A 27,850-nucleotide genomic window follows, 5' to 3' on the forward strand; every position below is an offset into this window, starting at 1 on the left:
CTTTAAAGATAGGAATTTGAAGCTGGAACAAGCAAATGCCAAAATAGATAGATTTTGACAAACAAGTTGTTTCAAACTAGCAGTGTCAAAACTTTTCAACTAATAATTGTACTTTACAAAAGGATTAATGTTAAAAAATTAACATTTGGGACGAAACCCAATCTGTACTACCTTTGATTCCTGTGACGTAATAAAAATGAGGGATACTCCATCTCTTTTTTTATGGGTTTTCTTTCCTACTTCTCCTCTCATCTCTAACATTTTATGACGTCACAGGAATCAAAAGTGGTACAGATTGGGCTTCGTTAACATTTGGTATGTACATTAATTTATCGCCCATTGTTTTATCCCTTTAGATCCCTTAGTAAAGGATCCCGTATGGTAATTCTCTATGCTAATTGGTACTATTAATTAAGAATATTACTATGCTAGGGTTATCATGGCAAATCTTTTTCTATATTGGTTTAGACTAGAAATTTATATATTAAGTACCGAAACTAATCTATAATTATGGGGTGTCCGTTATTACTCATAAAATCAATATAAAAATTAACCATCCCAGGACCTAAGCTTCCCTAAATTATTGAGTTTATTGATTTAGTAGTTATTGAAATCTTTAGACAAAAAAATCTTACTATTTTATATAAAAGGATATGATAAATGCTTTAATTTTGATTTTTTTGCTGTTTTGGAAATTTTGTTTTCTTGTTCTAGTTCTTATATTGTAAAAAAAATAAATACTTACAAGGAAAATAATGTTCACATGAAGCACAGAAAAATAAGTTAACAAAATTTCAGAAAACTGATATCAATAATGCAAAGTAGCTTGATGTCTGTCTGTTCGTCCGTCTGTATGTCTGTCTGTCCGTCCGTCCGTCTGAAGCTTAAGATCTCGGTAACCACTGAACCGATCGGATTCTACTTTTCAGGGAATATACCTTCTGGTTCTGTGGTGGTTTTAGGCTATTTTCTTGGGGCGTGGGACACCCCCAACCCCCAATAAAAAAAAAATCCACCTCATTTTTTTTGATGATGTATATGATGAAGATGAGGATCCTCAATTTTTTTTTAGTAATGCATATGATGAAGATGCAGATCCACCACATGTACTACATTTTATTTAATTACCTCTTGAGGCAAAGCCCCTAGAGGCTAGGGGAGAAGCCGCTAGTACATAGATATTGAAGGAGAAAGTAGGGGGGGGGGGGGGGGGAGTTACAGCAGGAAAGAGAGAGAGAGAAAAAAAAGAGAAAGATAGTAAAAGAAATAGAAATAAAGAAAGGTAGAGAGGTATTGAATGACAGAAAATGAGACAAAGGAAAAGAAAGAAATTGGGAGCAAAAAAAAATAGAGTAGGAAAGATAAGGGAAAGATGGAGAGAAAAAAATGAAAAAAAAGAGAGAGAGGAGATAAAGAAATAGATAGAAAAGTTTTAGAAAGAGATACAAAACAGAGAAAATTTGAGAAAAAAAGATAAATATTTTGCAAAATCAAATAAAAAATAACGCATGGACGGACCCTCTTAAACATAGAGTAACTGCGTTACTATGTAATAAGAAATATGAATAAGAAGTTTAATTATAGGCCATAATGAAATTTCGCTACAAGCTAATTGCTAGTTAGAATCAATGGCAGTTTCCTCAAAGTGCCTAGTCGAGCACAGAATCACCCGAGACCTCCCCCTTATTTTGAAAACAAAAATAAAGTATGGAAGGGTTTTTTTGTGTGCTTGTATTGTAGAAGATGATTAAAGTTCCTCCACAGATTATGACATCATACGATAGAATAACCAATGAGAGACCAGCATAAATTTTACCATTGGTCAATTACAGTGTCTACTGGCCTCTCATTGGCTATCCTATCGTATGACTTCATAATCTGTTTGTGGGGCTTTAATGATGTTCTGTATAGTACCTTGTATTGATAGGTTATGCCATTTAGATAAGAGTTTTTTTTGCATCTGAAATTATTTTTTTATTTGTTTTTGTTCTGCTACGTATGGACATAATTGTCTATGTTTTATAAAAAATTTTTCTTGTAATGAAAGAAAGGTGTTTATTTTTAAGCAGAGCTTTTCTACAATAAGGGTCAGTTTTTTAATGTAATGTAACAGAGAGCATTTGAAAGTCAATTTAAGCATGTTATAATTGTCACATTGATGTTAAATTTTTTAAATGCATGGTGTAATTGTCCTATTACCATGAGTCCAAGGCTGATCAATCATAATATATTTTCTCTATTATAAAGGCTAAAAAACTATGCTTTTTAGAGTTTAATTTACATAGATTTTTTATACATATAAATAAATTTTCTGTTTCTTTAAAACTAAAAGTACAGTCCCTCTCTTTTAATGTTAGTTTTCCGATTGTATCGTTGAGTTTCGCTTTTCTTAATGTTGCCATCCTTGTTTCCTTTTAGCTGGTGGCTAAATTCATTAAAATTGAACAAGAGTTGTGAGCTAGTACTCAATCATTGAGCTAGTAAAAGAACAATATGGATTTTGGCGTTTTACCTTAAAACGCCTTGTTAAGCACTGAAACCCTCCCGCCTTTAAAAAATAAATAAATTAAAGATACATGGGAGGAGGGGGGGGGGTTAGTTTTTTTATGTTGGGTCCTGTGTAGTTCCTCAGTATTAGGACCCCCCGCAGTGGTTTGGCATTGAAAAAACTACCCCTTCTTACTTATTTTCAATTTATTTTTTAAATAATGGGAATTAAGCAACTCTATAACTTATTTAGTTTGTCAGTTTGACTGTTTGGGGGTAAGCTTGATTTTCTAGCCTACTATCGACGCGATGATACAGGAAATCTTTTTTAATATTTTCAGCCTTCTCTCTCAAATAGCAGCTGAGAACTAAAATCTTCTATCATTTTTAACGGACAGGCGGACCATTCGAATTATAGTGTAGCTTTCAACTATAAATAAAGTTCGATCAAACAGGTCTGACTTTATTACATACATATTACAGACCCAAATGTTAGAATAGCTTAACCTCTAAAAAAATAGAATTGTTGTACTATTAATAACAAAAACATATGTAATTCTTTTCTATTTGAAATAGCATGAAAAATAGGATTTAAAAGTATTTGTTAGAACCTAAAAGAATTTTTGACGAGAGATTGGTTTCAAGGATATAAAGACAATTTAAAAGATTTAAAAAAACTTTTTTGTTCATCTCATAATCAAATCTTATTTAATTGGTCAAACTTCTTACAGACATACAACCCGTTGCTTGAATGGATTTTGTCTGACATTGTGATAAGTATATCCATCGCTATAGACAGACACATAATCACACTTAGACATCCTATTATTTTTATATCATAATATCCTTTGTTCCGTGGTTTTTGTATATATAAGTTTAGTACGCCAATCATGTTATTGTTCGCCATCGCTCAACTTGGATTTCAACAGGGATTAAGGAATACACCAATGGATGATAAATTATTCCTTATGGAATTTTGTCTGTGTAGCTTTTGGCTACTACATAATGGGCATGTCTGTAGTTATAGTTTATTAATTTACATTGTTGTATATTAAATGTGTTATTGTACGTTACTGAAAGTCAAAATACTAAAAAATGCTGCTTTTTTAGAATGGTGAAAAATAGGTGACCAAATAGTTTTTTCAGAGTTCTGTATTCTTTTGATACAAGAAGCATTTTTTAATGCCAAGAAAGTCCTATACCTAAATCTTTGTTACTTAATACTTTCATTCATATAAAGTGTTCTTTTGGCTGCTTACTTTTTTAAGGATGCAACTTATCTCTGCAAGTTTTAGGTTCCTTTAATTTTTTTTTCTTGTACCAAAATTTACCAAAAATCTTTTGTAAAGAATTAATATTTCTCAAAGTTGTCCCCTCCTTATTTTCGAAAAAATAAAAGGTGCAGGGGGGGGGGGGGTAAGTTATTATGTTTATGAATTAGGTAAGGCTAGGTTAGTTTAATCAAGTACTTGGTAGCCCAGCGGGGTTACGTTCCTAGGCAGGGGATATGCAAGTCAATGTGACTAAGTAGAATAAGATAGATATACTGACCTTCCATTATTATAAAAATAACTTAATTAATTTTTCTTTTAGGTAAGTTTCCTACTGGTACTATGGTGTTTTAGGCTATTTTAAAAAGAGTTAGGTCTTTTTTCCATTTTTATTTTGGTCTTTGAATGTTTTTATTCTTGTTTAGGGTTGAAAGGCCATAAAAAGGCCACAACTAATGGCCTCTCTTTAAAACTCTGGCAGCTATGAGTGATCATATTTTTAAAATTTGTTGAACCATGCATGTTTAATTTCCATAATATTTTGCTTAAATTTGATCACAAATGACTTAATTAACCTGACCTCGTTATTACGTTGTACGTCTACTAAAAGTACTCATAAATTACATTATATTTAACATATCTTTTTTTATTAAATATATGAGTGATTGTTAGGAGCATCGCTCTTCTAACAAAGAGAGATTGTCTTTTAAAGAAATTTAAACCAGCATAATTTAAGCCCAATGTATGAACTTTAAAAGTTTTTATAAGTAGTAAAACTTTAAATTTATTTGCTTATCTGTCTGCAAGCTGTAAAGTTTTTAAACTACGTTATATTTTTCGTTGGATCAAAAACTTTGATTAGTTGGTTTTAAATTACCTGTGTCAAACCTGTTTTAAAAATGTTATCTACAGAAGGGGTATTTTTTCGCAATAGAATAAGGGATGTATATCAATTTATCGTCCGTTGCCGCCTCCCTTTAGATCTCTTCAAAACATGAATGTTTTTATTTTGTTAAAAGTATGTGAACTTCGCGGTAAAATGAATGTTGTAGTAATGTTTGACAGTTAGAGGCATAAATCTTAAAACAGATAAATAATAGATTTTAATTATATCTAGAACAATTTAGGTCAACTAGTAGAACGAACTAATTGTCAGGGATCTTAAGGGATAAGACAATGATCTAAATTTATGTATTTTATTAAACAAATAACCCCTCTGAGGAGATTGAAATTAATGGTTGAAAGTGTTCGGCACAGATATTTTGAACAAACCAAACAGGATTAATAAAATTATCTACAGGTTTTAATCCAAACAATGAGAGATTGTTGGCTACCAGTGTAATTTTTATAATTTTTAGTCCAAAATCCCCTCCCTCCCTGAATAAATGTAGACTCTTTCACTTGTATTTTTGTGTTTTTATATTAATTTGAAGATTTATAATTTTGAAGGTCGCCAATTTTTTTTTTTTAAAAGCTGCTAAAAAGTGTAAAAAAAACCTATTTTTACTGCTTTGTAAAAATTCAACATTTTTTAGAAGTCTGAAACAAAAATTCCGTAGTTATGGACATTCTAACTTTTAAGGGCTTCGTTACATTTCAAGACTTTATTATAGAGCTGATTTTTGAGACACTTTGTCCAGCTACCAAAAGGTACAATTTACAAAAGCGTACAATTTTAATGGGAGGGGGTCTTTTACTAGACACTTCCCTTGGCCGCATAAGAGGGGTGTAGACACTTGTCAGGAGGGGTGAACTCATAAGGGTATGTATCGAAAAATCGCCTAATTTGTCAGGGGGGTAATTACACCCCTTTATACCGACTTTCTGTACTTTCCTGGATATTGTTGAGCAGATTTCCTACTATAAATAAGGTTTGCGATGTCCTTTTGCCTATACCTGTTTTTAAAAGCAATTAATTTCAAAGTTTTATTACATACCTACATTTAGACCTACAGATTAAAACACATCTGATATTTTATATTTGTTCTTTCGTTTAACTTTGTTGATTACAACCTAATAATACTAGTGGCTACGTCCATAGCATCTTGTTGTCATTGGACAAAACCCTACGAGGCTAAATGGTATAAACATTACCTACAGAATTGAAATCGATAGTACAATTCTAACATGCCTAAATTAACGACAAGAGCTATATGTTACGAACAGACGGACGAATGGACAAACAGACATACTCAAATTATAGAAAAGCTCTCTTTTGAAGAAGTAAACTACGATTCTTACACCCCCCTTTCGCACGCCTGTGATTCGAACTGCCTACCGCAGGTAATATTCCTGGAATGAAAATATCCTCTACGCTATGTATGTTATAACAAGGATAATTGACATACTTTGTACGCAATTGTGCGTACCAACTTCTAAAGTTTCCTTTTCTCCCCCCAGTTTTAATCTATTACACAGTGTCTAGTTGTTTGTAAACTTTTAGCAGTAGTCATAAGAAATAAGACAATAGATTATTTGATTTACATACCCAATAATGATAAACAAACTTACCTCTTTTGTAGATTACAAACTAATAACAACCTAATCATTAAACGTAGTTATAAAGATTTGGGTACCAGTGTAATTTACAGTCGAATAGTGACTCCCTCTCTATTAGTATATTTGTCACTTAATAATTTTGCACAGTTTTGCAATTGTTTTTCCTTGTTTTTTATTTTATAAATTCTTATCATTTTAAAGGTTTGGGGTCCAGAGTCGGATTCTTAAACAAATAATTATACTAGGTTTGAAATATATTTGACAGTTTTAACTTGTCCTAATTTACAATCAGAGCTTTATATTACGACTCTCAGGTAAACTTTCGAACGTACAGATGTATATGCACACCCAAAATCTAGAACAGCTTCGATTTTATAGTAAATTCATAAAACCAAAAGTTGGTCAAAATATTTTTTTTAGTATCGGCCGATAAAGTACTTGAACTGAATATTAAAATAACTTAGATATTTTACAGATGCTCTATAATTCGCAACGATCTTAAGAGATAAGTAAATGGACAATAAATGTATTCCAAGTGATGATAGACAAAATTGCTACTTCTGGAGAATTATATGTTTAAAATTATATGTTAAAAGGTTTAAAATTTTATAGAGCTGTTGCCCAAAGTACTAAATGTCAACGAATACGATACTGTGATTAAAAAACTTTGGGCGCTAGTGTAATTTACACTTAAATGTCCGCTCCCTAATAACACATTTAAAGTTTTTCATGGGTCAACCACCTGAAAGAATGGATGGTTTAGAGCTAGTATGTTTATAGTTATTTAGCATTGTATTATTATAGAATATTCATTTCTCGCATCGTATTATAAACAGCTTTTCGCGGATATAAAATGTACAATTATGAGATTAAAACCAGTTCTTTTACCCCGAGTTGCTAAATGCATTTTTCGTATGGCTGAGAACAGGTTCTAATCCACCGGATATTGGTCGGTTTTGAATGAAAACGAGAAAGATAATTCCAGTTTTGTTGGCCCTGGGGGTCGAAGGCGTGGGTCAGCAAAATAGGTAAAATTACCATAACGATTCATCATTTCTTTTGCTTGGCTCAGTACCAGTCTTTCAAAGTTTTAATAAAAAGCAGAAGTATGTTTTTCAGTCTGTCTGTATTACATCTGAACTAAATAGGTTTTTCTTGATTTCTCCTATCATGAGGCTATGGACGAAGCCACTAGTACTGGAAAATATGGTAGCACCTCTGCAAAAACTATTTGCAACTTGAAACACGTTTAATCAGACAACCGAAACAACTGTCTTATTGATAAACAGGGGGTAAGGGAGGTTCATTCTAAAACTTTGCCTTAATTTTTCTCATTTTAAATAACTAGGGTTAACTGGGACCACGGAAATATTCTAGTACCCAAAATTTTATGAACTTTCTCTCTCATCGCTTGCTTAAAGTATTAGGTAGTATTTTTAATCTATGATTGGTTGGTTAGTTTAAACAATCATTGTTCAAATTTTTTAACCAATAATTGTGATCTTCTGAGGAGTAACTTTGTTTAACATCACTGGGGATGTGAATAATTCATTGTTCATTCTTCTAGATTCTAATAAAAATTTACAATAAAAATCTCTAAAATTCAGTGTTGAACACCCCTGAATTCCTGAGACTAAGTATATAAAACAACTGTCTAATGATTACCTCAGGGAGGGAGAGGACAATGTAAATTAATTTAATCAACAAACATCTTAGGCACAACCAAAATTATTCGTTAGATAGTTTAGACAATGATAGGTTGATAAACCCAAGGATTGAAAATTTAGGTTTTGAAATATTACGGACTTCGCTATAATTTTAACCCGATATCCCCTCCCTCCCCGGGCATATTGACTATTTTAGAAGCGGATCTTTCTAATACGATTGTATGTCTGTCTGTTCACAGGTTTAAAAATCGTCTGTGAATTCTTTGTTTATATTTTTCAAAAAAAAAATGCTTCAAATAAAATGATAATTGCAGTATTAAAAAATACTCTGCTGTTTATGAACACATTTGTTCTTGTTCTGATAAGTTCAGCATTTTTAAATGTCTTTGATAAGCATCTATATAGTGTGCATTCACTTCCGCAATTATTTCTCTGCTATTTTTTAAAGAAATAGCAGCCAATAAAATATTTGGGTTATTTAATGATTAGGAAAATAATGAAATATATTATGATCTTAGTGATCTTTAGGTGTAAGACAATATTTATAAACATTCTCAATTATGATAAACAAGGTTGCCTATTCTTTAGGTATAATTTATTGGTTGATAACTTTATCACTACTAGTTTGACTAACCATCTAAAATTTTTAAATGTATAAACGTTTTTGAGCTAGTAAGTAATATAACATTGTTGTAAAACTTTTTGTACCAGTGTAATTTACAATGCAATTTGCGGATGAGATTGCACACCTTGCAATCTATCATTTTACTTTGATCAAAGATTGGTATTTTATCTTTGACAGTGTTTGCAAATAGGAGACTTGTAAAAAATCAAGGACGTCTAAGACTTCTATATTATTGGGGTTTTTTTTTGGGGGGGGGGGGCGTTGGTAACTAGATTTTTTTCAAGTAAGAGCTTTGAACCAAGGGACAAATATTTGGTAGGGGGAGAAATTCACTCAAAAATCAGCCACGGGACGTCATTAAAATGAGGGATTATCCATCTCTTTTTTATGGGTTTTCTTTTCCACTTCTCCTCTCATCTCCCTCATTTTTATGACGTCACGTGGCTGATTTTTGAGTGAATTTCTCCCCCTACCAAATATTTATTGAGTGTTTACTAAAATTTTTAGGGTACGGAAGAAATTTCCACAAAAAAATGCTTTTGGAGGTGCAAGTTGTGAGTAAAATACCATAATGTATGGCGGTCTGTTATCTATCTATCTTATATGTTCGTAGGTTTGTCTATCTATCCTTTTGTCCCTTATAATGTATATGACTATTGTCTATCTATCTTTACCTTATATCTTCGACATATTTGCAATTAAGAGTTTGTAATATTGCCTTCTGATAACATAGATGTCCTTATAAAAAAGTAATAAAATTAATTTAGTAGGTTAGAGAAATTCATCTACAATTGAAAGGTGACAACAAACGTAATGAAGCCTGCCAAGACCTCTCCCCCCTATATGAACCTTGGGATAAAATTTACATAAGGCGGAGTAATTTACTAATTAACGCTTATAAAATTATATTTGGAGATAAAAAACAAAAATTTTGTGCATAAAAGTCTTAAAATCATCCGATTTGTAAAAAACAAGGGCTATTGTTAACTTTTTTGAAATACATGTAAACAAACCAACAATTTAGATATTCCAAGCAGAATTGCATTTTTTTGCTTATGATTTTTGTACCATTACATCAACATACATATATTGATTAGAAACGAGATAAAATGTTGATCAAAGGCATGGGCTGCTATTCAGCCAATTAATTCCATTGAAATTGTCAAAAATTAAGTATTTTCTTGGAGTAAAGTTTGAGTAAAACTTGTTTTTTTTTTGGTGCAACTGAAAGGGAAGTGGGTAAGCAGTGGAGAAAAAAAGCGAAGCCTTCACTTAGAATTGTTTGTTAGAATCACTTTCCATTTCCCTGATCAATAGCAATAGAGGTGTGCTTTAACTTCCGCACATGTATTTCTTTATCAAATTATTCAGGGATCTTAAGGGATAAGACAATGGACGATTTGCATCCCAAATGACAATATATTTACTATATATATCTCTTCTTCTGTAGATTTAAATTATTGGTTGAAAAGTTTATCACTATAATTTACAGTTTAATGTCACATCCCTTCATGAAATTATCACTTTTGAATTTCACAAGAGCATAAATATCCACTCTCGTTTTTGCTCATTCCAACTTATTAATTCAAATGCAGATTTGAACACAAACTTTAGCAATAAGAATTTGCAAATTGTTTATAAAATACATATTGAAGTCTAGCTCAACAATTCTTTATTTGGACCTATAGAAACACAGTTTAGGAAGAATACATTATGGGTTAGAAATGAAAAGTGCACACAGTTTGGTACGAAAGTGATTGTTATCTTCATTTATCAATAAGAAAATAGTTGATTTTTTAGGATAAAACTTTCCTCGGGAAAATTTTATCGCCCAAAAGCTTGGTAGCTTGTGTTACTGTATTGAATCATAGGTGATTAAACATAAAACAAAAATATCCGTCTAATGTTAAATTCTTATTAAGTTGGTCGGATAATTGTATTTTATTGGCCATCTAGAGTTATTTATCTATTGTTTGTAATATAGCTTCTCTTGAACTGCTCTACCTGTTATCAATGGGGTGCAGGTTTGAATCTGTACCACACTTCATCATGCTAAAAAGCTTAAAATTTGTTGTTATGTTCTTTTTTTAGAGTAGCTTGACCGCGGTAAAAATGCACTGAGCGGCTTATAAAAATTTTCTAATTATCCTGTAAGAGTTTAACTAGCTACAATTTGGACATAGTCCCTCATTTTAAAATTATAACAACTGAATACCCCCTTTACCCTTCTTAATTTTTTATTTTAATCGATGCATACCTCTAGATAGGTATTTTAACCTAACAATCCATCATGAACTACAAAGCGGCATAGAGTAGCTACGCTAATAAAGCAATGTTTTAGACACTCTTATTAAAATTACATAAAATTCCAGGAGGGGGGAGGGGGGAGGAATTGTCCCAACTCTCAAATTTAGTGATTCTATGGCAATTTGTCCAAAGTAGCTTGCACTCTACTTTTTATTTTAATTAGACTAAATTAAAAGTTAACTTACAAAACAATGAAATTAAATATTGCAGCTAAACCATAACATGGTGTAAGTCTTTCCGATTGTTTGGCCTTGATTGCAATTTTTATCTATCTAATTATTTTTACTTTACTGTATGAATCATTAAAGAGTTTTTCGGCATGCATTTGTTTACTAATTGTAGATTTAAAATAAAAGCCACTAGGTAAGTGGACATAGGACTGTTAATTACATTAGTACCCAAAGTTCTATGCCCCGGTTTTCTCATTCGTTGGACTAAAAATACTCTGATATCTTTCATCATAAATGTTTGTTCAAAATTTTAATCTAATCTGATTTTAATCTACAGATTATTTTATCTTATCAATAGGAATGTACAATACATCCATTTATAAAAAAGTTCAGAGTGGAAGCGGACGTAAGACTGTTTATTTCGCTGGAACCCAAAGAACTGCATATAAATAAGTTTTCTTAATGAAAAAAATAATATCTTGAATTTAATTTTCAGGCAAGTGGTGTTGGAGTCCTTGTGTCTGCCCTTCACCAGAGTGCCTCCAGCTTGGTAACTACCAGGTACACATATCTATTTATCTATATCTATATTACTGGTTTCGTCCATAGAGGCCTTTAAAGCACTTGAGATTGAGGGAAAAGAGAACCAACCTGCTACCAAATTTTCTATTTTGGCTGTAAAAATAAAAATTTAAAAGATATTTTTTTTGTGGGGAGGGGGGGGATGGGGTTTCGAGGTTATTTCTCTTGGGAGGGTTGTGGTACCCTCTCCTCTCTCAAACAGGTATAAACCTTCATAAGAGAGCTATGAGGAGCTCGTAAAGGAGAACCATATCGGTTCAGCAGTTAGCAAGATGACTCAGAACAAATAGACAGACAGACAAATTCGGACATCCTGGTACTAAAGATTTATTTACCTATCTATGTACAGGGCTGAAAATAACGGACCAGACCAGGTGCTGCCTGCCACTGGATACCTGACCTATCTATCTATCGTTTTATCTATCTATTTATCTATCTTTTTATCTATCTATCTATCTTTCTATCTTCTATCTAACTTTTTATCTAACTATATTTGTGTACAGGGCTGAACATAGTGGACCTGACCAGGTGCTGCCAGCCACTGAATACCTGCCCTATAAACCTATCTATGTCCAGGGCTGAACATAGTGGACCTGACCAGGTGCTTCCAGCCACTGGATACCCTTTTTATCTATCTATCTATGTACAGGGCTGAACATAATGGACCTGACCAGGTGCTGCCAGCACCTGGATACCTGACCTATATATCTATTTATCTATCTATCCATCTATGTCCAAGGCTGAACATAACGGACCAGACCAGATACTGCCAGTCACTGGATACCTGACCTATCTATCTGTTTATCTAAAGTATATATCTATCTATCAATCTATAGGGCTGAACATAATGGACCTGACCAAGTGCTCCCAGCCACTGGATACCTCACCTCCAGAAGAAATGGAACTGTTAAAATCAGGTAAATGATTTTACATACTGAATTCAGAGATGGTTTAAAATTTGTTGTCTATTCACCTATCCCTGCCTTTACATGAAACAATTAGGTTGAAGTTAGTTGCTAGTTGTTAATTTCCTTATAGGGGGATGTGAAACCATTAGGAAGTGAAAAAAGGGAAAGCAGGACCTGTCAATTTTTATTTTGAGGTTATTTCATCAATCGCACGACAATGGTGTGGGGATTTTCTTTTTTGGCTATTTCTTCTGGAAGGTTTGACCTACATAAAACCAGCCCAATGCTTATAAGAAGTTTCCCTGGATTATGTTCCTGTAAGGAGATATTAACGCAATCAAATAACGGCATCGTTTTAGTCAAACTTAGAAAATCTGGCTATTCTATAATTTAATAACTAAGATAGAAAGAATTAAACAAACTTAGAATTATATATCTACACCTATTTTAAAGGTAAAGTATAGAAATAATTTTTGTTCTGTACCTAAATAAATAAAGAAGGAAGCATTTTAAGAAGTAGCACCAACAAAATATGTTTTATTGTTTTATTTTTACCAGAGCGGCTACGTTGGGAGGGTTTGAGGGGGGGGGGGTAGCTAATTTTTTTATTGGACGACTTCCTGTGGAGGGTGGTGGTACCTCCAAACTTGTTCTGAACCTTTTCTGGACTTATTAGAAGCTACATTGTTAAAGAGAACAATATCGGTTAGCGAGATCCCTCTGTACAGACGGACAGAGACATAAACACACATTGGGATGAACATCCTGTTACTTTAATGGAAGGGTATATAATCTATATCCTTTTTTTCAGGCGGGAAGAAACTGGTTTGGGAGCGGAGGAACCTGTTTCTATTCCAACAATGCTTCAGGTAAGGATTTCACTTTACTGTTCTTTACTTTTAAAATGTTATTAAACTGACATGACTCCTTTGCACATCCTAAAAAGGGATAGATAAAACTATCACTTCTATAAATTGAAATTATTGGTTGTTAAGTTTGGGCATTTCAAGTTTTAAACCCACCAATCAAATTATCATAAAAGTGCTTAAAGTTTGTGTGCCAACAAATAAAATAACGTAGGTATTAATTTTTGTGTGAGAGCCAAAGCAATATTCTTTTATTGTTTTGAAAAAATGTAATGTGCTTGACATATCATCAGAAGATAGCATTCTATTGTATGAGTGGTCTTGACTCGAGTCCAACACTTTATACCGTTAACGCTAAAAATACAACAAGACATGTAGAAAAGTTATGCTTGCTTTCTGGTATGGAGGTGACATTGGGCTGTGTATTACACTATTCCCCATACGTTTTATATTAACCTGTTCTTACTCGATGGCTTTCTGAACTTGGGGACTTTTATTGACTTTTGAACACCTAATTGTAATCTACAGAAAAAGTATTTTGTATACCATCATTGGAGATGTACATTAATTAATCGGCCATTGGCCTATCCCTTTAGGCTTGCCTCTGAAAGAATAGTTATTTATCATATTTTCGTAATATTGTGAATGCTAGAAAGGATATTAAAATTATTTCAACAATTTTGGTCATGTGATCAAAATTTGAATTTTCCTCTACTATTGCCCCCTCTGGGGGCGAAGTAGGTGGAAATTTAAATTTTTGTCACTTGACCTTAATATTGGTGAAATAATTTTGAATGACCTTTCTTGTATAAGCAATATTAATAAAATATGATACTTGGTTTTGTCTCATTCTCTATCTTTTTCTTAAATTCAAAAAAGTCTATCAAAAAATTTACATCATCTAAGGGTGAACAATAAATATCTCTGTCTATTTTTCTCTATATTTCTTCCCCCTCCCCCCTCCCTCACTTTTCTGTCTATTTCCTTCTCTCTCTCCTCCTCTTTTGTACGTTCATTTATACAATAGAGATAACCTAGAGACAGCACAAGGGAATTTTGTTTACATTATGTATCAGCTATAAATTGTTAAATATCTTAGGTTAAAGCTTTCCTTGGGTGAAATATTTGAAGAAAATATTTCTTCCATCATATAATGTGAAGCGTATGACACAACATATAATAAGTTAGTTATAAATAATTTAATTTCTTATAATAAAGTTATCTTTCTAAAAATTATATCATTGCAAAATTTAGTTGCAAATAATGTTGCCTATAGGGCTGTATTTCATATACAACAAAAAGTGAACAAAGGTTTCTTTTTAAGAAAAAAATGGGGTCAGATTGACCATCTATGTCTAATGTTTATACCCACATCAAATATTAAATTATAACAATGTACAGTAGAGTGGATCAATTTTGGACATTGAATTTGTAATCAACATCTACAGTTTAAACGTCATATAAGAAACCTAAATATAAAAAATTGATTTTGTCCTTGAGGGGAAATGGGGGGGAAGGTGTTTCCATGCATTAAAAATTTTAGAAGTTTATTCTGGAGGTGCAACTTTTTTTCGTTCAAAGTATTGCTTTATGCATCTTTTTGAATTTGTCTTGTTGATTAATATAAGAATATCAAATTGGTTTTAAAAAATATTCATCCAAGCATGAAAAATCTTAAATTAAATGTAAAATCTCTTGGTTTTTAAAATTATTTATGTATTTTTCTTGCTAGGATCAATAGTTTTAAAAACAGATTTTTTATTCTTATTCTACTCTTCAAGACAAAATTGGGAAGGTGCATAAAGCTATACTTTGAAAGAAAAATAATTGCCCCCCCCCCCAAAAAAAAAAAAAAAAAAATTCTCCCCACAAGTGTCTTTCTAAAAGTTTACATGCATCAGCGAGCCTCCCCATTATTCAAAATATTTTCTTTTCATTTTTTGGTCTCTTATATGATGTTCAGACAGAAAGTGTATGTAGCACATTTAAAATTAGAAAATCATTGAAAATCAAGCCACTGAGAGGGGGGTTGAGGGGGGTCTCCCCCCTCAGAAAAAGCTTGGGCTTAAATCTTCAACAAATAAAGAAAACAAAATTATTTTAAAAATTTCTTTTTTATGTTAAATATTATTATTTTTGTGACACTTGATTTTGAATGACAAAAAATGTTGAAATAAATATTACCCACTGTATGAAATGTTAAATTAGAAATCAATAATGATGTTGGAAAATTTATTCTCATTTTATACTCTGAAAACAGGAATTGACAAAAAATAATAATTTTTATTCCAAACTTTTAAAACAGCATGCCTATTTCTTATTGGTTGACACTCGAATTAAAATAAAATAATGAATATTATTTAAAGACCAGTAATAAATTTGAAATAAATAATTTTCTTTCCCCTATATTTTTTATTCCAAAATGCCAGGAATTAATTTTGAAATAAAATAATTTTCTTTCCAATATTTTTATTCCTTTTTCTTATTGGACGTCATTTTGTGTCCAATGAGAGACTAGTGTTTAAATATTTTAAAGCTTATTACAGCATTTATTTTGAATATGATAAAATCAACATTCTCACATTAAATGTGATAAAAAATATTATGCATTTCTATTATCAAGAATCCCCAGAATTTATGCGATATTTGGGCAAAATTCTTTTTTTTTTATCGTCAAGAATTATAACCTTACTACCTTTATTCCCCCCCACCATCCTATAAAATACTAGTAGTGTCCAAACTTTTCAACCAATATTTTTTTTATACTTAGGGGGTAATTTTATTTTTGGTATGTGCATCATTTACCTTGCATTGTCTTATTCCTTTGGATCCCTGTATAAACCTTTAAGATTAACTGTTGACAAAATTAACAAGGTGGGTGGGGGGGGGGGGGGGCTATGATGGTCCACTCTTTATTTACGTAGAACTACCTAAATTTGAAATCAAGTTTCCTACCATACTTATTTATATACCATAGACAGGGTACACAAGACAGCAAAAAGTATTCTATTTTGAAAGAAACTGGATATCTGTTTGTCTTTTAGTCTGTTTATTTTGGGGTTGATTATTTTCATCTTCCAAATGAAAAATTGTCCATTTAAAGATTTAAAGAAATACCCCCCTCCCTCTAAATCATGTATTATAATATTTTGCAGAAGTAAAAAAAAAATTACATACACGTTATGATCATATTTTGATTGATTTTTTTCTATTCTTAGAAAATTAAATATTCCAATATAATCCGGAAAAAGGGGATTGGACATTAGCGGATAAAATAATCTATAACTCCTGTCAGAGCTTAATTTCTTCCAAGAGATATTAATGGAAAAGATAATTGATGAAAAATGTATTTATTTTATCGGTTAACAAACTGTTCCGTCCGGTGTGTAAATTATATTTAATTGTTTTAAAGATGCTAGCCTGAACCAACCAATTAAGTTTCAATAAAATGCCCAATGTTTTTTGGAAGATGATTAAAGTCCCTTAACAGATTATGACGTCATACGATAAAATAACCAATAAGAGGCCAGCATAAATTTTACCATTGGTCAATTACAGTGTATACTGGCATCTCATTGGCTATTCTATCGTAAGACATCATAATCTTTAATCATCTTCTTTTTTTACTGATGTTTAGCTTATAAAAGTTTATATGAAGATAGAACTCATATGGGGTAATAAAGAACTATAATAAATATTTTCAAATTAAAGGCCTTTTCAAAGCATACACAAAGAAATAAAATCATAGAATATCTTTAAAAATTATAGGGTGGAATTGGTTAGTTAAAAATTATCATAGATTCAGGGAAATTACAATCGAAGACAAAATAAGTTTGTGCTTTGTAGCCTGAGTTTCCAAGGAAAGAAACAGCAATACGGGGGACATCGAACTGTAAATAACAGATCTATAGTATAGATGTATATACAGACAACTACCTCCCTTCATTTTTCAAAGACCTCTTTCTTCTTCTTCTAAATTATTTTCTGCTACTAGGCTGTGTAATATAAGCGATACCATTGGTTTATTTTCAATGAACCAATAGCAAGGTTGCTCAAGGCGGTTGCGATGGGGAGATAGTTATTTAACCCTTTCTCCCTCTAGTGTTTCACTCTAATCTGTAAATTAAGGAAAAGTACCCCTATTTTTAAAATTGAAATTTCTGATTAATTAGCTTAAAAACATTGGGTGCAAAAACACATTTTTCCAGTAATAATTTCCACCAATGAAGATCCAATAAAAGTACCCATAGTTTTTGACAGGGTTCGGAAGCCGCGCCTCAGCCGCGCATAAGCCTCAGTTTTAAACCTGCTTGTGAGCAGAAAAATGAATTTCAGAAAGAAGGATTGTCTGCCAAAGATCAGTTTTATACACCCAGCTAAATTTCATAGTGATAAAATGACGATTTCAGTGAGGCTTACACGCGGCTTACGCGCGGCTTCCGATCCCTGGTTTTTGATCAAACAAATATTATAACAGTTTTATTAAACCTTAGTTATTAATATAAATTACAGTGCAGTGGCTTATCAATGCCATTACTATATGAAATATTAGTTGATCATTTGAGCTTTTTTATCTTTTCATAACGTCTTTTTATTTATATTTTCAAGGACCTCCGGGGATAAGACATTAGGTGATAAATTGATATTTACACCCTAAATAATGATAAACAAAATTATTGATAAGAGTTTTTAATTTTTATGGAAACTTTGTATTTGACTAGGATGGTTTTAGGCTACTTTATGTTTAGATTTAAGTCTTTCATCATTTTATGCTACATTACCCCTCATCTATTGTTATCTATTATTATACCAATTAATGTTGTTCTATTATACCCACCCAATATGAACAGCGAAAATTAAATAAATATATGATTAAATGCAGGGAGGAAGGGAACATTGGACTGTAAATAACAATTGTACAACTATCATAACCACTTTATCGGTACTTGAATTAAAGGTGAATGGTTCCAAACTAGAAGCGTCCAAACATTTCAACCAATAATTAAAATCTACAAAAGGTTTAATTTTGGGATGTTCATCAATTTATCGCCCATTGTCTTATCCCTTAAGATTTTAGCGATTTTTAAAATCTAGTTTTTGTACGAAAGTGATCGCTAACACACCCCATTAATAAGATGCCTTTCTTTCAATACGGGCGCAATTCAAGTCTTGAATTAAGATAAAATTACCCAATTACACAGGGATAAAGGCAGAAGTCAATTGAAGACAAATAAAACTTTACCTAAAGCATTTGAGATTGAGAAATATATGCTTGTAGAATAATATATATGTCTGTCATTCTTTAATTTTAGGGGAAGGGTTTCCAATTTTTTATTACTAGCCCTTCAACACAGGGAGGAAGGGGACATTGGGCTGTTTAATACACAAGTCCCAAAAGTTTTATAATAACGTTTTATTATTTGTTGTTTTGTAACTTTGGAGAGTGTTATTAAATTTTGATTGGTTGGTTGATTAAGTAGGGTGTCCAAACGTTTCAACTACTAATTTTACAACAAGGGTAATTTTATGTATCATCATTGGGTAGGTTCATCAATTTATCGGTCATCGTCTTATCCCTTAAGATCCCTCAATATATAAAAAGTTGTCAATAAAAAAATAAAATTTTCTATGCTAGTGTCCTCTCAATCCCCAATAAAACTTGATTTACAATTATAATAATTAGATATATTTATTTCTGATCGGAAAATTATCGACAAAAGTCCCGGGGCATTTTTTGTTAGTTTGTTGGTCAATAGATTGTAGAACCAGAGCTACTTTATAATTAGGGAGCTGGGATATAGCGCAAACCATGCTCAGAACAATGACATTTTATTTGTTACATCCCTTTAAGAAGAATATAATCAAGAACTAAATCAGTTCAATGGATCAGTGAGATCACTATGGAAAAGAAAACCTTACTGCACAGTTAGACATCTTGATACTTTTATACATACTAGCGGTTTCGCCCTTATCCTCTAGGGGCTTTGCCCCAAGGGGTAATAAAAAAAAACTGGTGGTGGTGATGCAGTACTAATGTTTTAATTACCGGCCTCAAAAAAACAGTGGTAGTGGTGCTGTAGCACCAATGTTTTAAATAATCTGACTAAAAAAATTGGGGGGATTTTTTTTGATGGGGTTTAGGGTGTTCCACCCCACAAGAAAATACCCCAAAACCACCACAGAACCAGTAGATATATTTCCTAAAGAGTAGAATCTAATCAGTTCAGTGGTTACCGAGATCTTAAGCTTCGGACGGACTGAAGGACAGACGGACGGATGGACGGACAGACATCAAGCTATTTTGTATTATAGATAAGAATAAAAGAGATTATTGACAAATATTGACGAACTATTGAGTAGCAGCACTATTGAAAAAAAGTTATTATAAATCATTTCTGGTTAATCAAAAAAATAGTTATGTAGTAGATTCATAGCTGTATAGTGGCTATATGAATCAGCATACCTTTAAAACCAGATATACATACCCTAAAATAGATACCCTAGATTTGTAGTACCTACATAATTGAAAAAAGGTTGCTCTAAATGAGTATGAGTAAAGTTTATAAAATCATAACAGATACTCTAGTTATGTAGGAGCTGCACTATTGAAAAAAAGTTATTATAAATGAGTATGAGTTTAGTTTATAAAACCTAATTTTATACCCCAGTTATGTAGAAGCTACGCTATAGAAAAAATTTTTTTATCAAATAATATGAGTTAAATTTATGAAAACAACAGGAGAAACTCTAGTTATTAAGTAACTAATCTATTATAAAAAGTTAGTAAATCAGTATGATTTTAATTTATAAAAACCACTATATACATCGTAGTAATGTAAAAGCTACTCTTTTGAAAAAGTTGCTATAAATCAATATGAGTTTAAGTTATAAAATATAGCAAAATATATACATAGTAGTCATGTAGTGTCTACTTTACTGAAAAAGTCGCTATAAATCAGTATGAGTTTAATTTATAAAACCAAAAATACAATTTAGTTATTTCCTTTATTAAGAACGAACAAGGGCAACAATTTTCATATAAAGAGAGTTTGTCTTAAAACTATTACTACACATTAAATAATGAACAATCTATAACACAAAGTAGAATGATGACTGTCCATCTGTTTGTCCGTCTAACCCTTAAGATCTCTGTAACCACTGAACCGATCAGATTTTACTCTTCGGGGAATATACCTACTGGTCCTGTGGTGGTTTTAGGCTATTTTCTTAAGAGTGGGACAACCCCAAACCCCCCCAAAAATAAAAAATCCCCCCGCCATTTTTTTAAATTATTTAAAATAGTGGTGGAGTGGGGGATCTCCAGATTATAAAAGATGTAATTACACCTCTTGGGGCAAAGCCCCTAAAGGCTAGGGACGCCGCCGCTAGTAACAACATAAAACAAACAAGAATCGCTAAACTGACAGTGTTGTCCTTTACATTTAAGTTTCATGAAAGGTACTTCAACCCTACATAGAACCCCCCCCCCCTTTTTTTATTTTAAGAAATAAATTGAAAGTGAATGGTAGAACCCCCCCCCCCTTCTTCAAGCGCCCCTAGAGGCTTTTAAGGCATATCTGCTTCTCATATTCAACGGTAAACAAATAATAAGAATAGCCTCGCTTCCCAAAGATACTTCACAACAATGGTCGATTAATAATGTTCTCATTAAAAATATATCAAAATTGGACAATAAATGAGGAAAAAGGTGTAATGCCAACTGAAAAAAATCTATACGATCCTTTTCATTGCATTTAAAGAGTAATTTTTGTAGATTCTTTATGGTACTGAACATATTGCTTAGCCTTTTTTCATACGAATTAAAAACAGTATGTGGTTATTTAAGACCATTAAATCCTATTTTAAGGCATTTCTTTAAGTTTGTAAGTTTATATAAAGTTACGGGAATTTTGGAACACAGTAATAGTGTCTGACTGATTATGAGGTAACAAAAAAAAATAGCCAATGAGAGGCCGTTATTGACCAATGGTAAAATTTATAGTGGCCTCTCATTGGCTAATTTTTTTTGTTACGTCATAATTAGTCAGACACTATTACTGTGTTCGAATTTTGTTTTTTTCTGTTTTTAATTAGGTATTAAGTGTGTTTTTTTTCCAATGGATATAGAATATGTGAATAAAAAATTTGTCGTCAGCTTATGTTGCTATCATGAAACTTATTTATTGGTCAGTTCGTTTATCCAGCAGGAGGTGAGGGGGCGGGGCAAAGTGGATGGATGGATAGTATCGTTATTTTAGCCTCCTGCGAGTATCCCTTCATAAAAGTACATGAAAATCTGGTGCAACATCCTATTAATTTAAATCGATTGTTTTCATTTTTTCTACCTATGAATACTTGAAGTAGGAGTCTTTTTTGGGGGCGATTTATCTTGAGAGGGCGATGGTACCCTCTCCCAAAATAGTTTTAAACATTCCAAGGACCTAAGAAAAGCTACCCTGTTAAGGAAAATCCGAACGGTTCAGGGGTTAGCGAGATTCTTCGGTACAAACTAATAGACAAACAGACAATGAAACAGTTAGACATCCTGTTACTTTATTATAAGGATCATCATTTGAAGACCCCTCCCTTCCCAGATGTTATTACTTTCAATCTAATATTTTGAAGCCGTAGGCAAATAATGTAATTTACTAGTATGGAAAGGACAATCACGGATAATGAAAATATATTTTCCTGTTATGCTCACATATTTATTACATTTATAAATGGAATGAATACAACCCTCTAAACTTCTCTGCGGTATCCAACTGTCGTGGTTATTACATAGGCGTACTTAATCATATCTATTGTATTTGTCAAGGGGGTGGATACACCCCTCTATACCCCCCTTTGGCCAGCCACTACCTTTGTTATTATCCCTGCAAGGCGCACACAATTATATCTATTATATTTGTCAAGAAGCTGTAGACAATCCCCCCTGTGCACCCCCTTGGCACGCCACTGACTTGATCATTATCTAGGCGCACTTTATTACATCTACTACTATTGTCAAGGGGGTTTTACACCCCCCTGTGACACGCCACTGCATTGGTTATTATCCCTGCCAGGCGCACTTAATCATATCTATTACATTTGTCAAAATAATTGTTTTACACAAGAAAAAACTGCTGCAAGAAATACATATATAATAAAATGATAGCTATTTAAGATGAAGCTTTTCTTTAAAGGGCCGGTAAGTCTGTCCGTAAAGAATAGCTCTTTTATTTAACACATGTTAGCAACGTCTTATAGATTTCAAACTTTTTCTAAGTGATACTGATGACAACTTTTGTTCGTCTAAATAAAATCTAAAAAACATTTAAGATATTTTCCTAAAGATCACTTTCTCGATTGTATAAATAAGTTTGTATTTTTATTCAGAGGCTAGCAGAAAACCTGCCCGAAGTAGTTGCGTTGAAATCAAGAGATCAGGTTGAATATTATCTTATGTAGAGTTGCTACTGTAAATTATACTGGTACCCAAAGTTTTCAAAACCTGAGCTATTATGAGTCGGATTAAAACTTTTTTTACAACATGGCAGTTGATGTAGACTAATTTATCGACAATTATCTTCTCCCTTAATAATGTTTTATTAGTTCTAGCGGTAATATGTCAGCTATTGCCACTTTCATTTAAATTCCAAGTAGTTTCAAGCGGGAATGATGGCTTACTGATTTGAAAAGGTGTTGATTGGGGCTATTTACTATATAGTGCTTAATGCTTAATCTTCAATTTATTAGTACATTTTGTCAATAACTTGGAATCCTTCTTTGTATCTATCTATTTTCGTTTTTGGTACCTATTCCTGTATTTATCTTTCTATCTTTTTTTTCTATATATCTATTATCTGTCCAATTTTCCTCAATATGTAATTTTAGAAAGAACAAGGATGACAAAATCCATAAAAGCGAAGCACAGAAACGGTAGGACAAACGGACATTAACACTTGTATAGTGTCAGAACTGAATAAACATAATATAAATGTATAAGAGTCAAAGCAAAATTGTAAGTAAATTTGTTGAAAAACTGCTTGAATCAGGATAATGTTAATGGACATACTTACATTTTTAGGACTTGATTTTAGAGTTGATTTTCGTACTACATTATATTTTGTTGTCCCAGGAATCAACATACCAAAAATCAGATCATTCGGATGATTAGATCACAAAAAATCAACATGTTTAAAATGGACGTACGGACATTCTTGTTACGATTATAAAGTTGCTACGCTTTCTAAATCGTACCTAACTACTAAAGAAATCACCATGCAAAGTTTGAAATCGATAGGACAATTCTAACCTAACATGCCTAAATTAACGAAAAAGCTATTCGTTTGTGACGGACAGACGTACGGACGGACGGACCGACCGACCCAAATTATAGAAAAGCTTCGCTTCTAAAAAGTGGTAGAAAAATTTCTTATGGGACGGTATTTCCAGATTTTATTGATATACACCTTCACAATATAGCCTAAAACCTCCCCATAACCAACATAAAGCTAGAGACAATCATTACGGAGGTTTGGGATCTTAACGTACAATTTTTTTTTTAATTTAGTTGCCCGGAGAATGGAAAAGTCTGACTTACCATCAGTTGTATGAACAAGCACAGATAGTTGCAAGAGCATTCATTGAAACAGGTATTAATCCTTATTTAAAACTAACAGGTTTTATGTGTATCTGTAATGAAGGATCTTGATTACAATGTAGCTTTGCATAGGTTCTTTAGAAAACTTAAATTATTTTGGTGAGATGTACCACCAACCCCATAAGATTAATTACCCTGGAAAAAAATACCCCCGTCAAAAAATCAAGGTTTTTTTACAGTGAGTAATAGTATAGAAGTGGTTAGTTCATAAAAAAATCAAAACATGTCATAGTTGATTCAAAATATACGACTTTGTCAATGTTACACATACAGGCATTTAAACGTATTACAACATGTTATAATTAATACAAAACATGTTTATTCATTAAAATCACACAACCTCGTCATTATATTTAGGGTTACACCGTCATCACTCAGTGGGTATTGTAGCTGATAATTCGCAACATTGGGTGCTGGCTAATCTAGCTACCATAATGGCAGGGTAAGTCATTTGTCAATCTAGAAATCTATCTATACATCTCTATTTGTTTATCTATATGTCTATATGTCTGTCTATTTAAAAATTATGTTTATTTGTAATTTAATATTTTAAAAATCCTCAAAATTTTATTGAAAAAATCTAATATTATTGTCAGTATTTAAAGATAATTGTAACTGAAGATTGCTTAATGCATGAAAAACATCTGTCTATCTGTCTATCCATCTATGTATTTAACTATCTGTATGTCTACCTATCTTTCTATCTGTCTATCTATCTGTCTATCTATCTGTCTATCTATCTGTCTATCTATCTGTCTATCTATCTGTCTATCTATCTGTCTATCTATCTGTCTATCTATCTGTCTATCTATCTGTCTATCTATCTGTCTATCATTCTTATCTGTATCTATTTTTCTTATTTCTATCTATCTATCTTTCCTATTTCTAACTATCTATCTTTCCTATTTCTATCTATCTATCTTTCCTATTTCTATCTATTCATCTATCTAGTGGTATATCAGTTGGTATGTCGAAGTCTCTAAGCCCCGAAGAGCTAGCTAAAGTGTGCCTTGACAGTAAAGCAGACATCATTGTTGTGGATAATGAAGTTCAACTTAAAAAGGTAAAGAATAGATGTATAATCCAGACTATTATATGCCCCAAGTTGTGGATACCCTTTTCGTCTGCTTGTAAATTGCTTTTTGTTCTTTTGAAGGAAATCGGCTGCGTTTTTTCCGACTATATTAGCTGATTTCAAAGTTCCGAAACAAACTCGGGACATGGTTCCTGCCCTGTTAGCATATATACATGTAGATCTTGCCCCCTCTATTTACTTCAATATCTTTCTTACAAGCAGGTTCTATGGAGAGGAACATTTGCAAAGAGACATTTACAACGAACAAAATTTATCCTTAGGTAGATTTAAGTTATCAGATATCACCAAATCTAAAGTAGTAACATTTAATTACGATGAATTTTTAGGTTCTACTTATCCAACACAAGCTGCCGGAGATGAAGGCAATTGTTCAAATCCATGGGGAACCCTCAATTTCAGGTATTATTTCATGGTGTTTTACCTTAGAGTCCCTAGTCGAACACATAAACCCCACCCCCTCATATTGAAATAAATTGAATATAAAGGCATGGGTTAGTTTTTTGGGTTAGGTTATATCGGATACAGGGTGGTCCTGTGGGGCTAGGCTTCAGGAACCTCAGGGTTTATCAATAATAGATAATCTTCTTTTTTTACTTCAAAATTAGGCAAAATTAGGAGATTCCATAATTAGGTAAAGTCCGTACGTCCATACAATAAGACAAAATGTTACACCAAATAAAGAGCAGAATCTAAATAGATTTAGACGATCCGTACTTCCATAATGCATAGCTCTTATCGTACAATATGTACATATATTGGAATTGATTTTAAACAAGCTGAAATAAAATACGTACAGAGGCAAATATGTTCGTGATTAGGCAGACTTTATAATAGAATCTTTCAGGAAGTAAGGGAAAAGTTACGATAATCTGTGGAAAACATACAAAATTACATGGAGAAGGACATACAGGACAACCAGATGACACACATAAAGACAGATAAAATGACAGACATAAAGACAGATAAAATGACAGACATAAAGACAAATAAAATGACAGACAGAAAGACACATAACATGACAGACATAAAGACAGATAAAATGACAGACTTAAATACAGATAAAATGACAGACATAAAGACAGATAAAATGACAGACATAAAGACAAATAAAATGACAGACAAAAAGACATATAAAATGACAGGCATAAAGACAGATTAAATGACAGACAAAAGACAGATAAATTGACAGACATAAAGACAGATAAAATGACAGTCATAAAAACAGATAAAATGGCAGACTTAAATACAGATAAATGACAGATAAAAAGATAGATACAATGACAGATAAAAAGACAGATAAAATGACAGACTTAAATACAGATAAAATGACAGACTTAAATACAGATAAAATGACAGACATAAAGACAGATAAAATAACAGACATAAAGACAGATAGAATGACAGACATAAATACACATAAAATGGCAGACAGAAAGACACATAACATGACAGACATAAAGACAGATAAAATGAAAAACATTAAGATAGATAAAATGACAGACATAAAGACAGATAAAATGACAGTCATAAAGACAGATAGAAGGACATACATTAAAACAGATAAAATGACATACATAAAGACAGATAAAATGACTGACATAAAGACATATAAATGACAGATATAAAGATAGATAAAATGACAGACATAAATACAGATAAAATGATAAACAGAAAAAAGGACAGAAGTACAGACAAAGGCCAGATAATTGGACAACAGAAACGCAGAGTTTGGAAAGCCATAAGCACAAACAGACAATAGACAAACACAATGATAGAAACAGCCACTATTCGTAACGTTCACCTGTTCCTTTTCCCCTGGTATTGTGTCGGCACGAAAACTACATTCAGTGAGGAAAACCAATAAATTTAGACAGTAGAAACTCGTAAATCACAAAACATAGCCCCCCCCTCCCCCCGGCCCCCTCCTTAACACACACACGCGCACATATACATACATTGTTTGCATATTTAGCAGATATCTTAAGGGATAGGACAATGATCGATAAATTAGAGTACACCTTAGATTATGATAAATAGAATTTTTACCATTTATAGATAATTATAGTAAGTTATTGGTAAAAAAAGTAGAGACAACACACAATCTGAAAATTAAAAGTTTTAGCCAAGGAAAAGAGATAAACGTTCTGTCATTTGTTAGCTTAAAAACAATTTGGAGAAATATTTAATCTTGTAGAAATAACTGTACTATAGTTTACTTTTCCTTTTAGATAAACGTCGGCTGCACCGAACCCATAGGAAGTATATAATTTCCTTGGCTTCCCTCATAAAAATTACTGTACTATAGTTTACTATTCTTTTTAGACAAACGCCGGCTGCACCGTACCCTCAAGAAATATTTATTCCCCTGCGCTCCCCCCCCCCCCAAAAAAAATACTGTACTATAGTATACTTTTCTTTTAGACAAACGTCGGCTGCATCGTACCCATAGGAAGTACATTATTTCCTGGGCTGCCCTCATAGAAATTACTGTTCTATAGTTTACTTTTCTTTTAGACAAACGTCGGCTACACCGTACCCACAGGAAGAATAACTTCCTGGGCTCCCCTCATAGAAATTACTGTACTTTAGTTTACTTTAATTTTTAGATAAACGTCGGCTGCACCGAACCCATAGGAAGTATATAATTTCCTGGGCTGCCCTCATAGAAATAGGACAGGTAGTATTAACCTTTATTTAAACCCGAGACTTTAGAGGGATTGGGAAGGC

The 27,850-nt window shown here is 32.4% G+C and overlaps 1 protein-coding gene across 1 annotated transcript in view; it reads left to right on the forward strand.

The window, feature by feature from the left end:
• Positions 1-27,850, forward strand: part of LOC145335086 (very long-chain-fatty-acid--CoA ligase bubblegum-like) — a 122,684-nt gene that overhangs the window by 11,764 nt on the left and 83,070 nt on the right. Inside the window, exons 2-10 of the mRNA XM_080180797.1 lie at positions 11,523-11,587; positions 12,445-12,525; positions 13,328-13,385; positions 22,761-22,811; positions 23,938-24,019; positions 24,385-24,469; positions 24,979-25,090; positions 25,450-25,522; positions 27,730-27,800. Of these exons, the coding sequence (XP_080036923.1) occupies positions 11,523-11,587; positions 12,445-12,525; positions 13,328-13,385; positions 22,761-22,811; positions 23,938-24,019; positions 24,385-24,469; positions 24,979-25,090; positions 25,450-25,522; positions 27,730-27,800 (678 nt within the window). The remainder of the gene's footprint in view (positions 1-11,522; positions 11,588-12,444; positions 12,526-13,327; positions 13,386-22,760; positions 22,812-23,937; positions 24,020-24,384; positions 24,470-24,978; positions 25,091-25,449; positions 25,523-27,729; positions 27,801-27,850) is intronic.

The sequence above is a fragment of the Acartia tonsa genome, chromosome 13 (genome assembly GCF_053477335.1).
Source record: "Acartia tonsa isolate MP-2025a chromosome 13, ASM5347733v1, whole genome shotgun sequence".
NCBI lineage: Eukaryota > Metazoa > Arthropoda > Copepoda > Calanoida > Acartiidae > Acartia > Acartia tonsa.